Source organism: Salminus brasiliensis, chromosome 4 (genome assembly GCF_030463535.1).
Source record: "Salminus brasiliensis chromosome 4, fSalBra1.hap2, whole genome shotgun sequence".
Lineage (NCBI taxonomy): Eukaryota > Metazoa > Chordata > Actinopteri > Characiformes > Bryconidae > Salminus > Salminus brasiliensis.
The window spans coordinates 35,522,243-35,545,319 of record NC_132881.1 but is presented as its reverse complement, the minus strand read 5'-3'; the positions used below and the strand labels follow the sequence as shown (position 1 = coordinate 35,545,319).

The following is a 23,077-nucleotide window of genomic DNA, read 5'->3' as shown; positions in this document are numbered from 1 at the left end:
CTGTACGGCCAAGAATAATGCAGTGTCACTGCGGCACACGCTAAGAAACGGTGAACAGCAGTTATGAGAAAGCGGTTAACGTGGGAACCAAGAAACGTCAGTTACAAAACGAGTCACTGTCCTCAGTCCATGCTCTCCGCTGTGTCTGGTAAAATTTGAGCAACCTACTGGCTTGTAAGTTTATGTGGTCACTCCTGGCACAGAACACATTTTGGCTGGTTATTGCTGCTTGCTGTTAACGTTTTTGGTTAAATTTAGGACTCTATAGCTGCAAAGGAGAGGATTCTTCCGTCACAAGGAGGCTGAATCCTCACTGTGTTTAACAAAACGACTAGTCCATTTATTTACATGGAATCTTACTCTCTCTTATCTGTAAGAACATTTTAAGTAGTAAAACAGTTATTTTCTTACTAGTAGAAATAGTAATTCATCTGTACTGTAGGTCTGATTAGTATATTATCTGTAAATGTCAATGAATCTGTGAATGAATTCTTACTAGTACTACTAATAATTTTAGATATCTCCAATTTAGTCTTGACTTCTTGTAATATCTCTAAGATATCATTTCTACAATTTGAATAATAAAAGGCAGTAGCTGTTACTAGTCAGGACTACAGAGAGAGAGAGAGAGATTCAGTGTAAATCGATGGTAACAAATGACTAGTCAAAACTGCATTATGAATATGTCATCCTGGCAGTATGACTAGTCTAAATGTCTTTGCAGATCTGTAGATCTGACATTATTACTTGTAAAACGCTCAAGGCTGATATCTATACTTAGAATCTCTACTAGTAAAATGCATTACAGAGATCCAGAACTGCTTGCCCTATGTACACGGTTTTGAGTAATGCTCAGCTGAATGTAGCCAGATACACTTATATGGACAAAAGTATCCATTGTTTCTTCCTATCAAGAGTGTATCCTATGACTTTGGAGTAGCTGTCTCTACTGTCCAGAGAGGGCTAGATTTTGAAGCATTGCTGTGGGGATTTGATTGCATTCAGCAACAGGAGCATTAGTGATGTCAGGATGTTGGATGATAACAACCCCTCCTCTACTCCTAATCCAAAAGTATAGGATGGAGCACCATTATTCCAGAGAACACAGCTCCACTGTTCCACAGCTCAATGCTGGGGGCTTTATACCTTTTTAGCCCACAAACATTTGTGGACATACAGTGTACTATTGTATACGCAAGGAATTGACCTCAGGTTATATTGATATTTTTAAAAATTCTAAAATAGTGAGCTGGCAGGTTCCTGTGGTCACTTGCAGTGCAGAGCTTGTTTTGCACAGTCATTGCTGTTTATTATCAGTGTTCAGTTCAGTGTGCAGAAAAATGCACCTGTGCAATAGATGCTTTTACAGCAGCTAAATATCTCTTTCTCAAGCTATTAAAAAGGGGTTATATTGAAATGATAAAAACTTTGACTACAATAGAATTGCAGAAAGAGGCAAAACACAACCCTATAATCAGTTAGCTACCTTTGCACATGATTGATTTTTTTTCAGGCTGTTCTTTTGACTTGCAGGGCTTAATAACATTTCTGATTATTCACACAGCTGCTTTAGTTATGAACTGCAGCAGTGTCTTTCTTGTAAGATGCCAAAGTGCTGCCGAATGTCTGCTGTGCCATAAATATGTCATTTGGTCTGCCTCTCTCTCTCTCTGTATCTCTCTGTCTCTGTCTTTCTCTCTCTCCCTTCCTGCTCGTGCTTGGTATTATTGAGCCTTCGTCAGGAGGGCCCACACAAATGACACCCCGTCTTTGTGCCGTCAAGTGCCGTGACAAAGCGCGCTGAGTAAGTACAGAGGCCAGGCGGAGAGGAGGATGAACATGGATTATGTGCCTGTAATGATACTGTAAGATGACACCAGAGAGAGCTCTGCTTCTCCCTCTCTCTCTCGCTCTCTCGTTCTCTCTCCTCTGTCCCTTCATTTTCTCTGCCCATCATTCTTTATCTCTGTCACTCTCCTCCCAGTTCTCTCTCATTTGACAGAGTAATGTGTGTGTTATTACACGCAGGCTGAGGGAGTGATGGGTGACGGCTCTGGCTGCGTGCGTTTTTGCAGCCCGGCGCATGGATCTGCAACCGGTTCTGCAGTAGAACTGCCAGCTATGCATGTACGCTTGCATGTTAGTGTGCGTGTGTGTGTGTGTGTATATGTGCTGCATGCATGTGTGTATGTGTGTGTGTGTGTGTGTGTGTGTGTGTGTGTGTGTGTGTGAGTGAATCCGTACCCTCAGGACCTGAAATAGCACAGCACGGAGGTGAGGGGGAGGGGAAGTCAGAAGCTCAGGCATGGAAACGTGCAGATCCTGTTACAGGATCATAATATCACTGAAAAACTCAGCGCTCACTCCTGCGCTTCCTCGCTGGCCCCCTCACTCCCTTGCTTACTTGATCACTTGCTCACTTTCCTGCTTAATCACTCCCTTGCTCACTCACTCACTCAAAGCCACACACTATACTTCATATACCAATTCTAATCACAATGTTTTATACACTAAGTAGTATTATGGTGTGGTATGCTCACCCACCTGACTCACTCACACACTCAATTCCTCCCTCCCTCGCTCACTCCTCCACTTGCTCCTTCACTCCATTACTCACTAACCTTCTCACTTGCCTTTTTACTGCTTTTCCCCCTCACACACTTATTCACTTGCAACCTCACTTGTTTGCGCAATTCTTTTCTCCCTTACATGCTCACTGTCCCCTTCATTCCCTCACACACTCGTTCACTCACCTCTTCATTTACTATCTCATTCCTTTTATCCCTCACTCACTTACTCCCTTATTCACTTTTTCCCTTGCATTCCCTTACACGCTTACTCCCTCACCCAACTAACTTTCTTTCTCACTCCATTCTCCCTCCCTCACTTACTTATTCACTCATTCACTTAGCTCCTCACTTCCTCTATCACTCCCTCACATTACATTCACTCATCTCCCTCAGTTGCTTTCTTATTTTATTCCTTTATTTCTCACATATTCAGCCACTCATACACTTGCTCTTTGGCCTGTTCACTCAGTTCCTAACTTGCTCACTAGCTCCCTTATTCACTCTTCTCTCACTGCGTTGCTCACTCACTCTCCCTAACTCCCTCATTTCCCTTATCACTTAGTCCCTCACTGCATCAAGCACATGCTCCTTTATTCACTCACCCCCGCTTGCTTTCTCACTCTTTTACTCCCTCACACACTTACTCATTCCCCATCAGTTGCTTCCTCACTTTTTTTTTCTTTCTTGCTTGCACACTCACTCATTCACTCCCTCAAGTGATCACACAGTCATTCACATACACCCCTTAGTTGCTTTCTCAATACTTTACTCCTCATGTTTGGTCACCCGTTTACTTGCTCCCTGGCTCATTCCCTCTGTCCCTAAATTGCTCACTCGCTGCCTTATTCACTTTCTCTCTGAATTCTCACTCACTCAACCACAATCCCTCATTCCCTTAATCGCTCCCTGATTCAGTACCTCCCTTGCTTGCTTGCTCTCTAACTCCCTCACTCTATCCCCAGCACTGTTGTCGTCTGCTTCTCCAACCAGCACGCCTGCTAATAGACTTCATCCATCTAGTCTGCTCCCTCATGTGAAGTTTTCTGTTGTGCGCTGGGTTAGCACACAGTGTGCAGCCAGCCTAGTGGCACTGCGGCGTTTTTCCAGCTCCTGCTCCAGCAGCTCTGTGTTCTCCTGTCCAAAAGCCCCAGCCTCAGTTTTTACACTCAGTTTTTACACTAATTCTGGACTTATCCGGTGCTCTGTTTCACACACTTAGCTACTGGCAGGAGTCGTATCCAGGAAGTGAGCCGCGGCTAAACCCACGCTTTTTAAACGGCGCTGTAAAACTGAGCCATCGCCAGCAATTTTTACAACACACTCAAATAGAGAGAGAAGAGGGAGCTCTCTTTTGATGTAGCGTCTTTTCTGTTCGGTGAGAGATTTTATGCAGTGGTGAGGAGAGGGGGGGGGGGTGCTGGAGGGGGTTGGTTTGAAACAGGGTCGTTGCTCAGCACTGGTGCATTAGCAGTGGAGAGGCGACCGGTGTTCCTCCGCGTGTGTGTATGTGTGTAATAGAACAGAGTGTGCCGAGCAAGGCTGGAACACTGCACTCCCGGCTTTCTTTCTCTCCTCTGGCTCGTTGTTGTCTCTGAGCACTCGGTAGATTCAGGTCAGGGGCAATAAGTAGCAGCTGCTCTTTTCCACTGACCCCCAACCAGTTTTCTCTCCCCAAATTCCTGGCTTGCACTTCTACTACCAGCTTCTAGGATACTAACCACCAGGCTGAACCTCACCACAGCCTCTCTTCTGCACTTTCACAGTAACCTTTCACCCCAGAGATGGAGAGGGATGAGGATGGAGAGCTCAGGGTGGGTGGAGGAGAGGGAAAAGGGTTGGAAGCAGTGGAGGAATGTGCTGGGTGGAGTAACAGTGGCGTTTAAGCGCTACAGACGGTGCTCTGAGTCACAGGGACTCGTTCAGCTGCCCTCACATTCCTCTCCCCTGCTCACTGGGAAGGACTGCATTTGTAGGCCTTTCTTAAAGCTAAAGACGTCGCAATGAATTACAGGACAGCTCCTCACAGTGAGCAGTGTATGTATGGAAGTAATGAGGAATGGTGCTTTTTTCTGCTCCAAATCAGGTTATTTATTTATCTATGTGTTTACTTACATTTTTCATACATTTAGCAAATCAGTCATTGATCCCTGAATTTAGCATTAAGCACAGTTTAACTCTTTAAACCCTTTCAGTTTTCTAATAGTTACTTCAGAATTCCTAATGACTGAGTAATAAGTCTTAAGAAGTGAATAATAACCCTGTGGGATCTTTTCCTTTCTTCATCTAATTATCCCTGAAAACTGATTCGTCTCACTAATACTGTCTGTGTCCCAAGTGCCCTGTTTGGTAATTTCAACATTAACAGTTGGCCAGTTAAATCGGGACAGCAGCGTTGAAAATCACTTATTCAGGCGAGGTACTGTTAATCCGAAGAACATTTGACAGTGAAAGCAGTGTACATAATATTTATTTGGTTTGCATTCATAAGCAAACATGCCCTTGATGAAAAATGGTCTAAAAATACATTTTAATGATGCATATTTTTGCTGTCGTGCAAAAACCTTGTATCTCCAAAATGTATGTCTAATGTGAGCTTAAGAATCTTCTTAACTTATATATAAACTGCTTTTATTTTGAGACAGTGTGGTGCATTTCTGCTGGTATATTCATTATACAGTTTTGACTGCTGGCAGATTTAGACTGAGATGGCTTTTGCACAATAGCAATCATGCAGCTTTCATTTTAATAGTATATTGTCCTAAAGAGATGTGTGTATATGTGTTTACGATTGAACAATGTTTGTCAAGGCAAAGATGTTTGTTACAGTATAACCCACTGTTCATTGGCTTAATCGGGCAAGTTTGGGGGGGGTTAGTGTTGGACCCTTTCATAATCTATTGTTTGCGTTTTGGGGCTGTTGTCCTGTATCGTTATGATTTGCACATCCAATTTCTAAACAAAGCTTTTATCGACAGCAGCAGTAGGAGATCAGGCTAAAAGTGTTACTGAAAGGAGTAAATGTTGATATATTAATGTACAGTAACAATCTGTAGCTACATGAATGGAGATTACACATACACACTGCCAATTTATGTCTTCTTGAAACTCCATCATAACTATAATGGATACTGCCCTATGTACAGTACCGCAGTGTCCTCTTTGAAAACAAAAAAATGGTCATATTAGCATTTGGACCAAAGGTTTTTAAGATGATGATCAGCGTATGTTCATCCAAAAGTGAATGAGTGTATACATAGTAAATGTAAGAGGTTTTTGCATGTGCTTTCTGCCAGGTAGTAATGCAGGCAGATCCATTTGTGTATGAGCATTCAGCAAGGCTAAAGCAAAGTGTGTGAATATGAATATGGTCGAAGAAGTTCAAGGCGTTTGGTTTTGTAGACAGACACTTCAGACACAATAGCACAGACAGTGTTGCTTGTAGAGCTGAGTAATCAATCAAAAAGAATTTAAAACCAATATTCACAACTATACATCCAAAAAAATGTTAATTATTTTCCCACTCTGTGTTTTTATGTTCTTGCCCTATTAAAAACGTACCGCGTGTGTAGTCACATGACTCCACCCCATCCAGTCTGCGACATGGAGGCGACGTGGATCAGAACTCTAGCAGCTTATATTATCGCTCATTAATCATGATCAAGGTAAAATCTTCACTTCATGGTAATACTGATTTACCAGCTCTGGTTTCCTGTAATTACTTCTAATTGTTTGTGAATAAATGACTGCATATATCTAATTAAATAATACATCAGATCAAAATATATATTATAGTATTGATGTCTCATCAGTTTGTTTCTTGTTTGCGTAGTTGGGGTTCGGTGTGTAAACAGCATGTTTTGGAATGGAATCTGCACTCATCTGGGGCAGACGTAACTTGTTCTTCTCTCCAGCACACATTTTTCGTATTCAAATTTTTTGCCACAGAAGCTGCACACCGAAAGAAGCATTTCTATTTTTTTCTTTAACTTCCCTCACCCCTTCCTTCTCCTCCCTCCCTCCTTCTCCTTCTCCCTCTCTCTCTCTATCTCTCCCTCTCCGCCTCTCTCTCCCTCCTCTACCTCTTTGTCATCTTGTTGGGTGGATTCCCAGCTGACTGTGTTTGTCATGGTAACAGGCAGCGAGGCAGCGGGCCCAGCCACTTGCACTTCCTGACTGAGTGCCTGGCAGTGCTGCGGCTGCGCACTGCTCACACGCACGTGTGTGTGTGTGTGTGTGAGCACACAGACAGGGCCAGGGTGCATGAAGCTGTCAGCCTGGATTAGGTTCAAGCACACTGCAATGCTGCCTACTGCTACTGGGCTTTACTTTATGGTAATGAGGGGAGGCCTCATGAACAGGCTTCTCTCTCTTTCTCTCACTCACTCACTCTTTCCCTTTCTTGCTTCGTCTCTCTCTTCCTTGTCTTGCTCCTTCTGACGCTTGCCTCTTCTTTTTTCTTCGTCTCTTACACGTCTTTCTCTCTCTCACTCCATCTCGGGCTCGGGAGCACTCGCTCCCTCTCTCTCTGGCTGTCTTTTCCCTCCCTTGTCCTTTCTTTACCACCCCAGATTCAATTCTGTTAATTCTCTTTCCCCAGCAGTCTCTCTACGTTGTCTTCTTGCTTGCATTACTGTGTTCGTTATAATCTTTTTTTATGCCCCGTATTACACTTGTTTATTTAGACCCAGAAGAATGATAACATTAGAAATACTGCCCGTATGTGAGAGAATGGAGCTTGACGCCGCTATCTGAGGCCTTTAGTTACTGCAATAAGGAATCTGTATGGGTGAAGGCTGTCCACACTGTGACATTAGCACTGTGTTGTTGCGCTCAGTGAGAGACTGTGAGGCGTTCGAATGTGTTGTATGTAGTTACTAAGCTAAACGTTATACGTTATAAGATATTCGTTATTAATTATAATGAACGAAAGGACAAAACTGTCAGAAATTCACAAGCTAAATTAAAATTATTATTATTATTATTATTATTATTATTATTATTAAATCATATCAGAGTATCATGACCACCCACCGAAAAGTGTGAACTACCACCCTTGGCTTAGATGACACTATTACTGTTCTGTATTAGGTGGCGGAAGGTGTTCATTATCAAAGTAACTGGTCCACAGTGACTCGTCAATTGCTCTATACCACTGTCCTCTGGCAGCAGTGGCCCATGGGGCACCGCTGTTTTGTCGTTGGGAGGCACTCAATGTGCGAGAAGTTCACTCTCTGTACACCTTCACTTCGGCAGCTTCATAACATCTAGAATATGAAGTTGATGGAGCCGAGATGCTTCCTCCATAATTATGTGTATAATGTATATAGAGACAAGGTTTCTGTGTGACAGTGAAGATATATTAACGTGTGTGTTAATATGTTTTTAACAGGTTCTTATAGTATCAACCTTCATTCTCTCTCTTTCCCTCTCTTTTTGCCTTGTTTGCCTCCTGTTCTCTCTCTCTTTCTGAAAACATCTGACTCTCTTGCCTCCTGCTCTGTCTCGCTTTCACTGTCTCTCTCTCTGTCTGACTCTCTCACCTCCTGTTGTCTCTCTCTCTTTCGTTGTCTCTCTCTTTCCGAAAAACATCTGACTCTCTCTTGCCTCCTACTCTCTCTCTCTCTCTCTCTGTCTGACTCTTTGTGTCACTAGCCCCCTCTCTCCGCAGCGGCGTGGTGACTCAGTGTACTGTAACAACATGGCGGCCCATGAGGGTGGTTGTAAATCTCAAGTATGCTCTGCCGGTACAGTAGCCTCAGAGCAGCTCGCTGTCGCTGTTTCCTAACATGGGGCCGGGGGTCCGCTCCCTGACTACCGCTCTCTCTCTCTCTCTCTCTGTCACACAGCCGGCCGCACTGCTGCCCCGCTGCCCTCTGCCCACCCCCCCCCCCCCAGATGCTCCAGGAGCCAAAAATCAGCACTGCGTTCTCGCATGACACATTTACACCAAGAGTTCTTACTGAAAGTCTGACACACACTTGCCTCCCTCCTCTCAGCAGCTCAGGAAGCAGTAGTCAGAGCGGGATTCCTGTAACCACTCCGGCACCCCTGCTTCTCTCCCTCACACACACTTTTCTTTTACCCATCTGATAGGTGTGAACTCTAGGGGTGTAAAACTGCATCTGAAGAATGATCTGTCGGTGGGCATTCAATGGCACGCGTCTCTGACACATATATAATATCATCACTGTCACGTCAAAACCATGTATTTCCCTTTTTTAATATAATGTAAATTTGACAATTGTTCTTTGTGTCATTGTGTCAAAAATTATGGGGCTCTGAGTTGTCCAGTAGACTAAGGTGCTGACACTATGATCTGAGGATCGCTGGTTCGAATCTTGGGTCATGCTGCTTGTCATCAGCAGCCAGAGTCTGAGAGAGCACAGTTGGATATTGCTTTCTCAGAAGTGGGTTGATGGCACTTCCTCCCCACATCACTCCTAGTCTGTTATCGGAGCTGGGGATCTGAATTCTCCCAAATGGGCAGTGGATTCCCACTGAATATTACATTTCTATTTCTTTTCCTGTAAAGTTGCCCGTTTTTGCATGACAGTGATGATATATCTCATTTGTATATTCTATAAGGTACTAATTTTTGTCCAAAAAAAGTGTTTAGGCTATAATAAAATGTAACATTTCTGAAAAAGCTTCATGTGTTATCATTGGCTGTATTTTTTTAACACTGTACCATATCTGAGAATGCTGTAACTCTGACTCGTCACAATATAATCGAACAGGAAAATGACTTATTTCGTAACTGAATAATTTCCCAAACAGTCCTTTAGAGATTTACACCCCTAGTGAACTCTTCTATGGCCGGTTCTCACAGGTTTGAGTGACTGACAGCAGATTGAAGTGTACGTGCTTTATTACATTATTGCTGGTTTGCGTAAAGCCCTGTCCCCATGTTGTGTTACCTTATCTGTTTGGCACAGTTGTAACGTGAGTCGTTGTGTGCTCTTTCTTCTCTGCGGCGGCTGCACAGAGATTGTAGTGAATCTCACCCCAGTGGAGGCTCAGAATGCTAATATGATGACAGCTTGCGGGCCAGTGTCATGGCAACAAAGCTACAATCTGGTAATAGAAACGGTCTTTTTATTTTTAACCCAAGTCAACTTGTTGATGCTCCAACCAACTGCTGTTTGGGTTGGCCTGTCTGTTTCGTTGGTTCTGTATTTTGTCCGACATGCCATGTACCAGTTCATGATGTTTATCTGCCTTTATTTACGATGACTTCAGTTTACGTGCCTAACAAGTTTTAACATACCATCCCATCAACTAAACGCTACGTGGTTCCTGCCAAAGGAGCTTTTTTGTACTTTACTGTGGTATTTTGGTCTTTATGGCATTTTCTTTTGTAGATGTATCTCCTTGGCTTAAGTTTGATGAACTGTGTTTTACAAGTCACTGTTATTGTTTATCATTGTTATTATAGAAATGTGTATGTTCCATACACATTTTAAGCTTTTGTGTTTTTCACTAGAACCTTAAGGAAATATTTATATGAATATGGTTTTGATTTGTGTACTAAAATGTGGTTTAAATAAATGTGTTTATCATTGATCAATAGATGGAAAACAAAGTACAGTTCAGACAGGAGTTTTCAAACACATATATGATGTTATCATCAGACGCCTGTAATGTTTATGACCATATAGGGGTGTGGTAAAATAGGCTATATGGTGTAAATATTATAACTCTGTGACAAATCATAAGTGACAGAGATTTGCACATTGTTGGCATGCCAACAAACAAGAAAAACTCAGACTTTATTAGTAGTAACAGGAGCAGGAAAAAAGCGCTTTAACTTGAATTGAAGTCGATGTAAAAAGATTTAATTCCAAGGCATTCTGGAGCATTTCTATTGGTACATTCAGCATGAACAAACTTTTGACACAATGTAAAAAGCGATGGACATATTTACATTGTCAGAAAGTTTAAAAAACACCAAAAATAGAGATACAGGCTATACTAAATCTACTGCACACACTTGCTTATCCAAAACCCTTCAACCATCTTCTGACCGGTTTTGATTTTCAGCGCTATACGTTCTGATCAGTTTGATTTGGGCTGTAGAGAATATCCTAGAGTTCCTCTGTACTTCAGAAAATCCACAGAACTCATATCTCATGATATGACTCAGTACGTTGGTTCAGTTAGTTGTAGAGAAGATAAAAGCCGCCATTATTTGATGTGAGATGCTAGATTGAAACAGGACTAAAACCACAGCGATTTTCTGGTGCTCCTACACTTCTCCATGTAAAACGAACCCTGTCTGAATAGTACTTAAGAAACAAAAGTTTGCCTCAGAATCTGATGTTCTCTCTCTCTCTCTCTCTCTCTCTCTCTCTCTCTGTTTTTTCTCTCCTGCGCACTCTCTCACTCTTTCTGACACAGATATATGTTGGGTAAAGGAGCAAAGCGGAAGCTGGACGAGGATGACGAGGGCATGGAAGGCAAAGCGCTGGCGGCCGATGGCCTCTCCAAGGTGTCCTACACGCTGCAGAGGCAGACCATCTTCAACATCTCTCTGATGAAGCTGTATAACCAGCGGGCTTTGGCTGAGCCCAGCCTGGAGAAGCGCGTGCTCATCAACAACATGCTGCGACGCATCCAGGAGGAGCTGAAGCAGGAGGGCAACCTGCGGCCGCTTTTCTTTCCCCCGTCCCCTCCGCCGGACGACCCAGTGGACGAAGGCTTCCGAGAGGCGCAGCCAGCCTTTGGCACACTCTCTGTGTCTGCCGCCACTCCTTTGGCCCAGCCTCCTGCATCCCCAGCTCCACCTCTACCACTCTCGGCCCCGCCCCTTGCCGGTCAAACGCAGCTAGACGCCTGCCTTACTCCAGCATCACTGCTAGAGGAGGACAGCGCTGCTTTTTGCACACCACCGCCACCTTCACTTTCATCCTCACCCCTGCCGGACACACCGTCCAGACTCCATCCACAAGTAGGCGGAGACAGTTTCTCCTCTGCCTTGGACGACATTGAGGAGCTGTGTCCAGCAGCCCAAGCATCAGCAGGGCCTACAACTACCTCCCCCTCCGCACTCACAGCGGCCCTACACATGCCCCTCCAGCCCCCTAGCCAACCCTCAGACTCCAAAGACTGCAGCAAACCCTGCAGCCCAAAGCTGGAGGGCCTAAGCCCGCTGCCCCTAGAGCGTCCGTCAGTGGCCACAACGGCCAATGACTCTAAACTGATGGAGACCCTCCCTCCCAATGGCCTGGACATGAGCACTTCTCCCTCTGCCTCCTCTTCCTCAGGCTTCCTCACTGACCTGGCCCTGGATGATATCCTCTTTGCTGACATAGACACATCCATGTACGATTTCGACCCCTGCACGTCTGCCGCAGGAGCCGTCCCCTCCAAACTGGCCCCTGTGGTGACCGCCGACGACCTCCTCAAGACTCTGTCCCCTTACAGCGGCTCCGCCCCCGCCGTCAGCTCCAACCAGCCTTTCAAAATGGACCTTACAGAACTGGACCACATCATGGAGGTCCTGGTAGGCTCATGACCAGTTTTGAGAGGGAGAAGGCGGCAAAGAAAATCAAAAAGTAATTCAAAGAATTTTTAGATACAAAGTGTAAAAAAACGGTGGACTCTGTGGGTGTTTTGTACAGATTTTTTGTTTGTTTTGGTTTTTAAGACAAGGCAATTGTAATAATCAATGGTGATGTCACCCAGTACTACTTCTCAAAACACTGTGCATGCACTGTGCTCGCCTTTCCAAAAGATGAACATGAAGGAACACGCTTGGCTTTTTGTCAGATTTGAGTGCCTTCATTGAAAAATGACCACTTGGCAAATTTCATGCCCTTTTATTATCGTCTTTTTCTTTTTTTTTACGTTTCTCAAAATAAGCAGAGAAGGAGTAGCAGCTCTCTTTCCCCTTGTCAGCATACAGGTGCAAGAATGTGCTCCGTCGGGCCTATTTGCGTGTTACTTTCATTTTCACCAAGCACAACTCATTTGAAAAGAGGAAGTTGGTTTATGGCCTCCTTTAGTGTTATTAGACATTTGGGACATGTTTTAAATATCACTCTTCTCCAACTTTTCATGTCCTGACTCAACCAACCCTCCTCTCTATAATCTCTTACATGAAGTATACACACTTTACCCTGACTGGCCAACTTATACTACATGAACTAGGTGTAGATGTTGAGCACTGGTCTGCAAATGTACCTTTAGCCGAATTCAAACTGAACAACCTGCATTGGCGACTTGGGGTTCAGGCACATTGTATTGATGGACATTATGTTATATAGTTCAGCTCCTGTGAGTCCTTTTCCTGAATGGGGAATAACTGAGTGAAGCAGTTTATGCTGTAAGAAATGGATGCAAATGTAAAAAAAAACAGCTTTTGGTCCTTTTTGTCATTAACCTTAATTAGCTTTTTTTTTACTCACATGCAGTTTCATCGGAAAACACTACACTAGCGTGCAGAAAGTGAGTGTGTGAGTGCCTGTTCATGCAATACAAAATCATTTCTTATGTCATAGGCAGCCTCCAATTGAATCATTTTAGCAAACACATTTGCATCTGCATCTTCTGTTGTCATTTGTAACATCTTTCTTTGCTTGTTTGCCAAACATTTCCTCTGTATCCTGCATTGTCCTGCGGTACGGTATACATAATATTGCATGCTGCGTTGCAATACTATTGTACAAAAGCCAGATGTAGGATTTTAGATGGGTTGGTTTCATTTGACCTTATTTATTTTATTGTTTGGTTGCTTTTTTCTGATTGCCATCTGCTCGTGTCTCCCTTTCATCTCTCAGCTGGGATTTCTCTCGGCCAGTAGAGATGGTCAGAAGGATTGGGTTAACAGCACTGGAGATGTAGAATTTGGAATATGCATAAGACGGTTTGAAATTACCAAAGAGGAGCTTTTTTTATTATTATTTTTTTTATATACATTCAGATTTCCAAACTTTCCCATTAGCCTCCCTTATTTTGCGGTTCAAAAGTAGCCTATGTGCAGCAGCAAGCAAGATATGCCTTCAGCTCTGAAACCCACTACAAAACACTGAACTCGGTGGATCTGAACGTTGTTTTTTCAGTTCAGTTCTGACTGTCGTGTGCAAAGGGACCATTTCTCATATCAGCTGCTTAGTTTCATAGGACCCATTCACTAGAGCTTGCCAGTGAGGACAACAGTGAGGCTACTGTTATCAGCATCATTTCCAATCACAGTTAGATTTCAAGAAACGTTTGGCTTCACAGCACAGAAACGTGCATCGTGAGACAGTAAACTGCAGTGCTGGTCTTCTTCAGGTGTGACCGTTTCAGATAAAGGATTTTACTTTTCACTATTTACAGAAAAGCCTTCAGTGGGAGTTTGTTTGAGATGATTTGAGAGTTAAACATGATAATGCGCAGGAGTATGAGAGCCAAGCGGGCAATACTATTCATTCATAATTATGATTAATTAAAAATTATAATTATTTTTAAGATATTTGGATTTGGAGTGATTGTTTTGTTTTGGGGTTTTTTTGTTTGTTTGTTTTAAATTATTTATTCTATGTTTTCTGTGTAAATATATTTATTTTGATGTGAAGCTACCATCTGGATTGTAATGTGTACAGAATGTATGGTAGGAATGTACTCTGCTTATAGGAATGTATCTTGCTTAATGAATTGGGTTGGAAGCCATTTTTTCTGTTTTGAAAATGCATTATTTTGTTTCCTCTATTATAATTTTGGGGTGGTGTTTGTGGCTGTTTCTAGGGCTACAGATCCTTACCCCTATTTAAATATGAGTATTTAATGTATGTGTATTTCTGTTTGTGTGCAAGGGAAACATTTGTGAAGCAATATTTTATTCTCTTCAAACTTCAGAGGTTCAGACTCCAAAGCTTTTCTTTTTCTTTCTTTTCTTTTCTTTTTTTTCTTTTCGGAAAGTCTGTTGCTAACCCTCAATGCCAAAACGTATGAAGAGCAGAAGTGAATGCTTTCTGATGCTGGTTACTGTTAGTTTAACTCGGTGTCTCCTGTCTTCAGCCTGCACCACAGGCCACCTGTTTTGGGGAAATAAAAAGTAGTTGAGTGGTTTTGGAGCGAGACCACTGGTGGAGAAGGGGAAGGGGGGTTACCTCTTCTTCTGCTCAATAAGAAAGGCTGTATTTTTCACAGACCTTGGAGCTGTGCCTTTTTCTATGCAATTACCAACATATTCATTTTGAGAAAAAAATGAACCCATCAACTGATGATCACTGTATTTGCATCAAGGTGTGGACTGTAGAATATATATAAAAATATGGACAGGTGTCTATGAATTTGAAACAGTCTTACTTTTGTAGTTTTATATCATACAATAAACTATTAAAAATTTATTAAATTTTTTTTGTCCTTTTTTCATCTGACATTTACAGAATTCTCTCTCAAAAATAAAGGTGCTATATTTATCCTTTATATTGGTAAAGAACCTTCATATAAAGTAATAAAGTACACGTCTCTATTACAAACATGATTCTTTATGGAACCAAAAAAGGTTTTCTATGGCTTATGTGTCAAACACACATCAGCTGTCACATCAGGCCTGGGGCACAGCCCAATCTGGTGCAGGAAAATATTTTGATTTTCTATTAATATTTATAAGCTGGTTTCACTATCAGCTGCACTACAATTCCCAGCATGCACTGCACAGTAATGTGTGCCCCCCCCCCCCCCCCCCCCCCCCCACCACCACCTATGGGGCAGCATAGCGCTGTAAGCATGCTAAAGCGCTGTCACAAAAGCAGTTGATTTTATCAGAGCCAAGGATTTAAATGGCCATCAGTTTCAGTTATTCCTGGATGAGGTCGGAGCAGTTTTGTGAAGCAGTTTTCTGTGATTAAAAAGATGGTTGATCTGACAGATACCTTTGTTTCATCCTGAGGGTCTCAGCAGCTCAGACATTTATGCCAAAAATGAATGAACTTGCAACAAAGAAAAGACTTCTATTTCAGGCAAAAAGATAAAAGACCTTCCTCCTGAGGACAAGTGTAACAGTTAGCCGTGGCTAATGTAGCCTGTTGTCATATAATTACATATTTGAATAATTTGTAATGTTTAAAATTCCACTTCAAGTGTTTTTATTTTGCTGTTGCAATTCATGGAATTATAGCATTTTTTTTAATGCAATAAAACCATACCATGTTCAATGACCCCCGGCTTTATTCAGAATTTTCCATATTCTTTATTTTTTTGAGTACAGTTTGACTGATTGTGTACAGTATGCATAGCCTCTACAGCCTCTAATCGACAGATCTGCACCTTAAACTGCAAGAGTATTAATAAGTTCTTAACACTTATTGTTCAGCAACTGCTATGAAACTTATAATAATAATGTGCCTGTACTGTACCTAACCACTCAGCCACTACTGATTTCATAGGTAATTTATGTGGGCACAAAATTAGCATTGGCCCATAGGCTTTGCACTAATGAATTGACCTCTTGACCTCTTGGCTGGTTATTTTAGCTATCAATCTTAAGAATTTCATTACCCTGTAACTGCTGTACATTTTTGGGTAACTGCTCAGAATGTGTTAGTTATGTAGTTACACAGACCTATACAGTTGAACGGGTCAGTCTGTGCTGACCAGCAGCCCCATGTGCATTTTAAGTATTCAGACTGGCCCACTCTTTCTCCCTAATGTCGCTGAGCAGACGCTGGGCATTTCTCTGCATCAACAGTTGCCACCATTTTCGCTGGTGACTCATGAGGTGCTAGCTTGAGTCTATTTCCAGCATTGGGGCCACAGCGCTGTGGAGAGCAGAGCCACTTTTAGTCAGCGGTGGAGGACTGCATCTGCCCTGTGTTTGAGGCAGTCGGGAAGGGGAAGCCGGAGCATGGCCTAGTTGCTATTGGGTCAGTAAGGATGCCCCCCCCCCCTTACGCACACTTTGAGTTCGTGTGACAGCTGAATCATTCACTCTGCACTGACTGTAACACTCATTCACTCACTATGTAGGTCCCCTCAATACAATGACTTTCCCTATCTGTTTAAAACTGCTGTATGTGACTTCAAAAGCAGGCAGGACAACCCTTGAGAGAACTGCATAAGGCTGTGTAACCACAGTCATATTCATGTACAATCCTGTAATATTACTAATCATACATTTTACATGATTATTTCAGTGATGGATTTGTATCTCTCAGCAAGTCCAGAAATGCACTCTAAGGTAGGGTGACCATATTTTGGTTTTCGAAAAAAAAAGACCCTGGGAACACATCTGTCGTGGTTAGGATGTGGCTGGTGGGCTTCAAGTAGGCCTAAGTTGTAGAACCGTGGCTGTTTGTGTGTGTGTGTGTGAGTGTAGGAGGGAGTCTCTAGCCTTAATAGCCTATATTGCTGAATCATCTCCTTTCATTTCCATGTGTCTTAAAATAAAATAAGTAAAACTACAAAAAAAAAATATATTTATGTTATGGTGTTTTTAGGCCGTGGTCAACCAGATGTGGTGGGAAGCAGTTTGACCAATGGTTGCATGTAGATTCAGGTACATGTAAAACAGTAGTGGTGGTGAGAAGGTAGAGCTTAAATCAACGTGAGGGGCCACAGTTACTGAAATCAAAGGTTGGCATACTTTTTTTTTAGAAAATTAGATAAATAAAATTAGATACACAAACACTCCTTGTTTGTGTAAACCTTTTGGAATTTGGTTCTCTTTATTAGGACATGTTTTGTTAAGTTCTACTCACATATCAGGTCAAATGTATGCAGACACACTGAAAATTGTAAAGGGTTCTTAACCTTTCCTGCAGCACTGTAGGCCTATGCAGGTCTGGTAAGTTGAGACAACTTGACTGAGTCATTATGACAAGTCATTTAGTGAGTGTAGTGATAAGCACAAGTTAGCAGGTCTTTGGCCGAAGACTTTTGTTTGTACAAAAAAGGGGAAATACGCACACTGAAATATCAGAGCCATTTCTGCACATTTGGAAGCCCCGAGTGACATCCTCCTTGGGGGACTTCCACCTGCCCCAACCATCATAGTTGTTTTTTATGCAAGAATAAAAACAGTTGATTCCTTATTGATTGGTTTTATAATGTATATCTATGTAAACTAATGATTATTTTTTTACAGTGGCATTGCAGCAATCAAGGAAGTTTTGCTTTTTCTCATTGATAGCTTAATCACAAATTCTTATATTTGCCAGTATCTAATTGATAAAGTCAATTAAAAACTACTACCTGCCTGCTTCTTCAAGGGCACAGTGCAGTTTATGGAGTGCTGAGCCCAGAATAGCAACAATATCGTCACTGTTCTCGCTATTACAGGTCAAGCTGCTATTGTCAGGTGAAAATGCTACATAATGATGCTTTAAACCCAAATATACTAAATGTCCAAATGTTTGTGGACACCCTTTCTAATTAATGCATTCAGCTCCTTTAAGTTTTACCCATTGCTGACACAGGTGTGCGAATGCACACACAGCTTGTCTAGTCCCTGTAGAGACGTACTGCCAATAGAATAGGACTCTCTGGAACAGGTGATACTTGAACCTGTTGGTAACGTGCTTAATGCCAGGTGTGGGCTAGAGGGGTATAGCATTGAGCTGTGGAGCAGGTCTTCTCTGGAATGATGGTCCTCCATACAATACTTTTGGGATGATTTGGGGAGTTGGGGAGTAGGTGGGGTGGGGTGGTGATCATCCAACATCTAGACCTCACTGACATTCTTGTTGCTGAATTCAGTCAAATCCTCACAGCAATGCTCCAAAATATAGTAAAAAGACTTCCCTGGACAGTAAAAGCAGGATATAGTCTTTTTGATGTTCTTTGATTTCGATAAAAACGACAAATGAACAGGTGTCCAAATACTTTTGTTCATATAGTGTATAAGGTAATACTGACTATTTCTTATCACCTTGTACGTGCCCCTCCTTCTCTGCTGCTTGTGTTTAAGAGCTAGAGATCCTCTTCAAGCTTTCTCACTGTAGAGCACAGGAGGACGTGCAAGCTTTTACCACACTGTTTTGATTCCAGTGCTTGTTGAGGTTCTTGTAAAATAAAAAAAACGCCAGATTAACCAGATTAACGCTGGTATTGAACCTCTTCTTTCAACCTGATACAAAAAGACTGTGACTTTAACAGTGCATTACAATTTCATTACACTGGGTTCACAGGATCTGAAGGAGTTCACTGCTTCTTCTGATCCCTCAGCAACTCTGACCAAAGACAAGGCAAAAATACAAGTCAGTAGTGACCCTGCTCACACACACACACACACACACACACACACACCTGTCCAAGAGGCCAACTGTTTTTCTCTTTCTTTCTCCCTCACTGTCTCTCTTTACGCTCTACAACTTCCTTTCTTATTCTCTCGGACTCTGTGCTCTCCAAACTCAGGCTTGTCTCTCTCTCTCTCTCTCTCTTTCTCTCTCTCTCTCTTTCTTACACTCTGTACAGACTAGGCCCTGTGGTATGCTGTATATTACAGGGAACGAACAGAGATTGTTTTAAGCAGCCGGATGGTTATTCGATTATTCTGTAAATATTCCAACTACTGTGACAGAAAAACACACGGGACTATTCAGCAATTAGGACAGCGAAGATAGTCTGAGAGACAAACTGCCTAAGCAGCTGCATTTATAATTGGATTCTGCTCAGTTCACAGAGGCCATATACAGCCTCCCTTGTTTCTGTGGAAGTGCAGAGAGAGGGAGAGAGAGGGAGGGAGAGAGAGGGAGAGCAAGAGAGAGGGAGAGAGAGAGAGAGAGAGAGAGAGAGATTACTGCAGACTCTCTGTCTCTCTCTTTCTCGCTCTCTCCCTCCCCCTCGCGCTGTCAGGTTGGCTTTGTGCGGATATGTGAATGATCGTGCTCTGCTCGCGCTGTGGCGGTGGAGGGAAGGGAGCCACGCCTTCTCTCCGCCAACCACAAGCCCCGCTCAGCTCAGCTCTCTCTCTCTCTCTCTCACGCACGCACATACACACACACACACACACACAAACACACACACACACACATACACATTTATATAACGTCGACGTCAGCACATCAGCGCCCCCACAGTCTGGAATGTGAAGTGCAGGGTGGTGATGCCACATCGCTGGTCCAGTGTCAAATTTATGTATTTGTTTGTTTATTTTTGATAATTATATATTAAGGACGTTTACATAAATAGTTGCTAATTGTTCCCATTCAAACAACTTTGAGTTTAACAGTGATGATTTTAATCTGTAGGTAATCTCCACATAAATAAAGTATAGGTTATTATATTAACACACCTGTTATTATTTCCCTCTGAGGATAATTATGTGATTTAGTGTGAAAATGAAGATTCATGAAATGAATTCAATACCTCACTTGTTCAGTGTCAAGAGTGTCTCGCTCAAAGCTGGCCACCAACTTCGACAGACGTTGGTATCTGGTTGAATGTAGGCTGGACAATGTCTACTGCCAACGTCATATGAATAATGATATTGATATTTTTTTTTAGTTTAGTTGTGATGTTTAACTAAATATTGCTGGCTTTTAATCATGAGATATAGGGACAAAAACCAACATCTGCTAAACAACATAATGTTAACATCCACACAACATGAAATCTAACATTTGTAGAAATTGCTGTGTTGCTTTTAAGTCATGGTGTTAAGCAACCAAAATCCAGCACCTTCCGAACGCCACACTGATGTAGAATGTCAAGATGTAGTTATGAGGTGTGTTGATCACATCCTAACATCTGGGTTAATACACTTTAAGTGTAAATGTTTGTAAACACCCCTTTTAATGAATGCATTTAGCTACTTTACGTTACTGCACTCATTGCTGACACAGATGTGCAAATGCACACACACACACACACACACACACACACAGTTTGGTTAGACCCTCAATAGAATAGAATAAACATGAAACTGTTGTAACTGTGTCTAATGCCAGGAGTGGGCTAGAGGGGCATAAACCCCCCAGCATTGTGCTGTGGAGCAGTGGAACTGTGTTCTCTGGAATGATGATGCACTGAGAATGAGGTGGGGTGGTGGTCATCCAACATCCCGACCTCACTAACACTCTTGTTGCTGAATGCAATCAAATCCTCACAGCAATGCTCCAAAATGCAGTAGAAAGTCTTCCCTGTACAATGAAAAAAAGCAAGTGTCTATATAGTTTATATAGTTAATTTAAATAAACATGCTTTAAAATAATATATAATGACAAGTGCATTTGCCATTAGTGTACCTTTACTGATGTTAGATTTATGTTAATCTACCATTAGTAGATTGACATACATGGAAATATATTTCGTTATTAGCTAGTAAAGGTCTCATCCAGTTACTTTGAGTCGGTGCAGACAGGTCTCTTTGTCAGTGCAAAGGTCTCTGAGAGTTAATGATTATGAAGGACGGAGAGTGGTTCTCAAGGGAGATACTGAAGAGCAGTTGCAACATGGAGGAACTCCATCTGCTGTAGTAGACTTAGGATGAATAAGACAACTCACTTACTGTAAGGCTTCGTGAGGCAGGAAAACACTCTTCATACATACTTAGTAATACTTCACATGCTTTACTGCTACACTGACAAATCTGCATGCTGTCTGTTTCAGAACTAGCACATGAGATTAGGCCCCTTAAAACACTAGGCTTCTATTAATGTTTTTATTATGCATTATTGCGTAACAACCATTAAGTTGCCATTAAAAGGCATGTTTTAATGAAGGGTGGACCCATAAAGACCCCTTATATTTAAATAGTTTACAGACATTGTTTTACAGTAGTAAAATCAGGCAAGATTTACATACACCCAGCTAAAAAAAAAAGCTAACACTAGGCCAACTGGGTGAAACCACACTCAGAGACGGGTCAACCAGAGGATGTGCTTCTGCAGGTATCCATGTGTGAACCAGGGAAGAGCTTTAGCTTTTAGCCTTGTTTACTTTTTAGGCAGGCAGGGGAAAGAGCCGTGAGTGGGTGCCAGGCTAAAAGCTAACCCTACAATAATTTCTTCTGCTAGCTAACTGCACATCGAGCCAAGTGGACATTGAGAGGACCAAGAGGGGGCTGCAATGCTATTTTCTAAGAGTAGATCAGTAATAATTACAAACAGCTATTATTGCAGTGTTAAAAGCTATGCTAGGCTATGCTAGGCTAGGTTATGTGTCTGTGAGCTGTTGTGGTGGTGGTGTCAAACAGGCAGTAAAAGCAGTGCCTTTTTTGACACAGGCCCATCATAAAATGTTATCAATGTGTTTAATTCTGAGGCTAAATAACATGGTTCTGAGCATTTCCTGCCTCAACCAAAGTCACATCATTAATATTGATACATCAAAAAAAAAATCTCTCAACTGCTTTCAGAGCCATAAGATGCAAGTTCTACTCAAGCCTGTTTATCTACATAATCTACAGTATTACCTTGTGCTCCACTTTCTCTATAATAATTCTATCTTCTGTACTGTACGCAAAAAAATGAACTAATATTTTACTCAAGAAGTAACCTAGCTGGTCCAGAGGGGCCCTGACTGGTCCCAAGTGGTCCAGCAGACTGACCTTATGACCCGAGAATCACTGGTTCGAATCCTGAGCTGTGCTGCCTGCCGTCAGCAGCCAGAGTCCAAAGAATTACATTTGGCCTTGCTCTTTCTGGTCGGGTAGATGGTTTTTCTCTCTCTCCACATCACTTCAGTGTGATGCTGGCTTCATCAGAGCTCAGTCCTGGCAGCAATTTGAAAAGAGGTGATGGCTGGGTGTCCTCACCCCCCGCCCCCAGTGCTGGGAGCGTTACATGTGATAGAGGGACTAACCGGTGGGTTGGATAATTGAATTGGTATTTTATTATTTATAATTTATTTATTTAAAAAGTTATATATTGAAATGATATATAATACAGAGTGATAAACAATGTTATTCGCATTACACAGGTGGGCCAATGTAGTTATAAGAGTACTGTCCAAGAACTCTTATTGGTATAAAGCAGCATAGTCACCTAGTCCGGGAACCAAAACCCAGTATCCCATATTGTGTGGTAGCTCACTGGCAGGTAGTGATCTGACCACACCAAGCATCTCAAATAATAAAAAGCTTCATTACAGAATGTGAGGGAGACTATTTTGCTAAAGACCTACTATTAGAAGGGCAATGGACATTCAAATGTAAGGCCAGGCAAGGCAGCAATAGTTGACTTTTTCTTCAGTTTTTAACACGGTACATTACGAGTACTCATCTCTTCCTTTCTATACAAACCATTAAGAGAAACAGAAAGAAGGAGGAAGACTACCTTGCCTATCATCAACAACTTCCTGACATTTACATGATATTTATGTCTGGAAGCCCTTTTACAAGTCATCGTCATAACACCACAGAAACCCACACTGAGCCCACCTGTGTGTCTGGCCTGGGGTGCGTGAGAAAACACATGTGACTGCATACGTGTGTGTGAACGTGTTCATGTGATTTCCAGTGTGTGTGTGTGTGTGTGTGCTCGCGCAAGGGGAAAGGCCCAGAGAGAGGAGCCAGAACAGGAAGTGCAAGGCAGACCACACACACAGCTGCAGCATGGAAGCAGTGGGTGTGAGGAAGTGTG

The 23,077-nt window shown here is 42.3% G+C and overlaps 1 protein-coding gene across 4 annotated transcripts in view; it reads left to right on the top strand.

Moving 5' to 3' along the window:
* The window catches only part of sertad2b (SERTA domain containing 2b), a 43,151-nt gene extending 28,191 nt beyond the window's left edge, over positions 1-14,960 (top strand). For 2 of the 4 annotated variants that reach the window (XM_072678202.1, XM_072678203.1), the window contains exons 2-3: positions 9,556-9,647; positions 10,968-14,960. In XM_072678202.1, the coding sequence (XP_072534303.1) occupies positions 10,972-12,084 (1,113 nt within the window). In that variant the 5' untranslated portion in view covers positions 9,556-9,647; positions 10,968-10,971 and the 3' untranslated portion in view covers positions 12,085-14,960. The remainder of the gene's footprint in view (positions 1-9,555; positions 9,648-10,967) is intronic. The other 2 variants (XM_072678205.1, XM_072678204.1) reach the window with 1 other exon arrangement.
* The last annotated feature ends 8,117 nt before the right edge of the window (positions 14,961-23,077 follow it).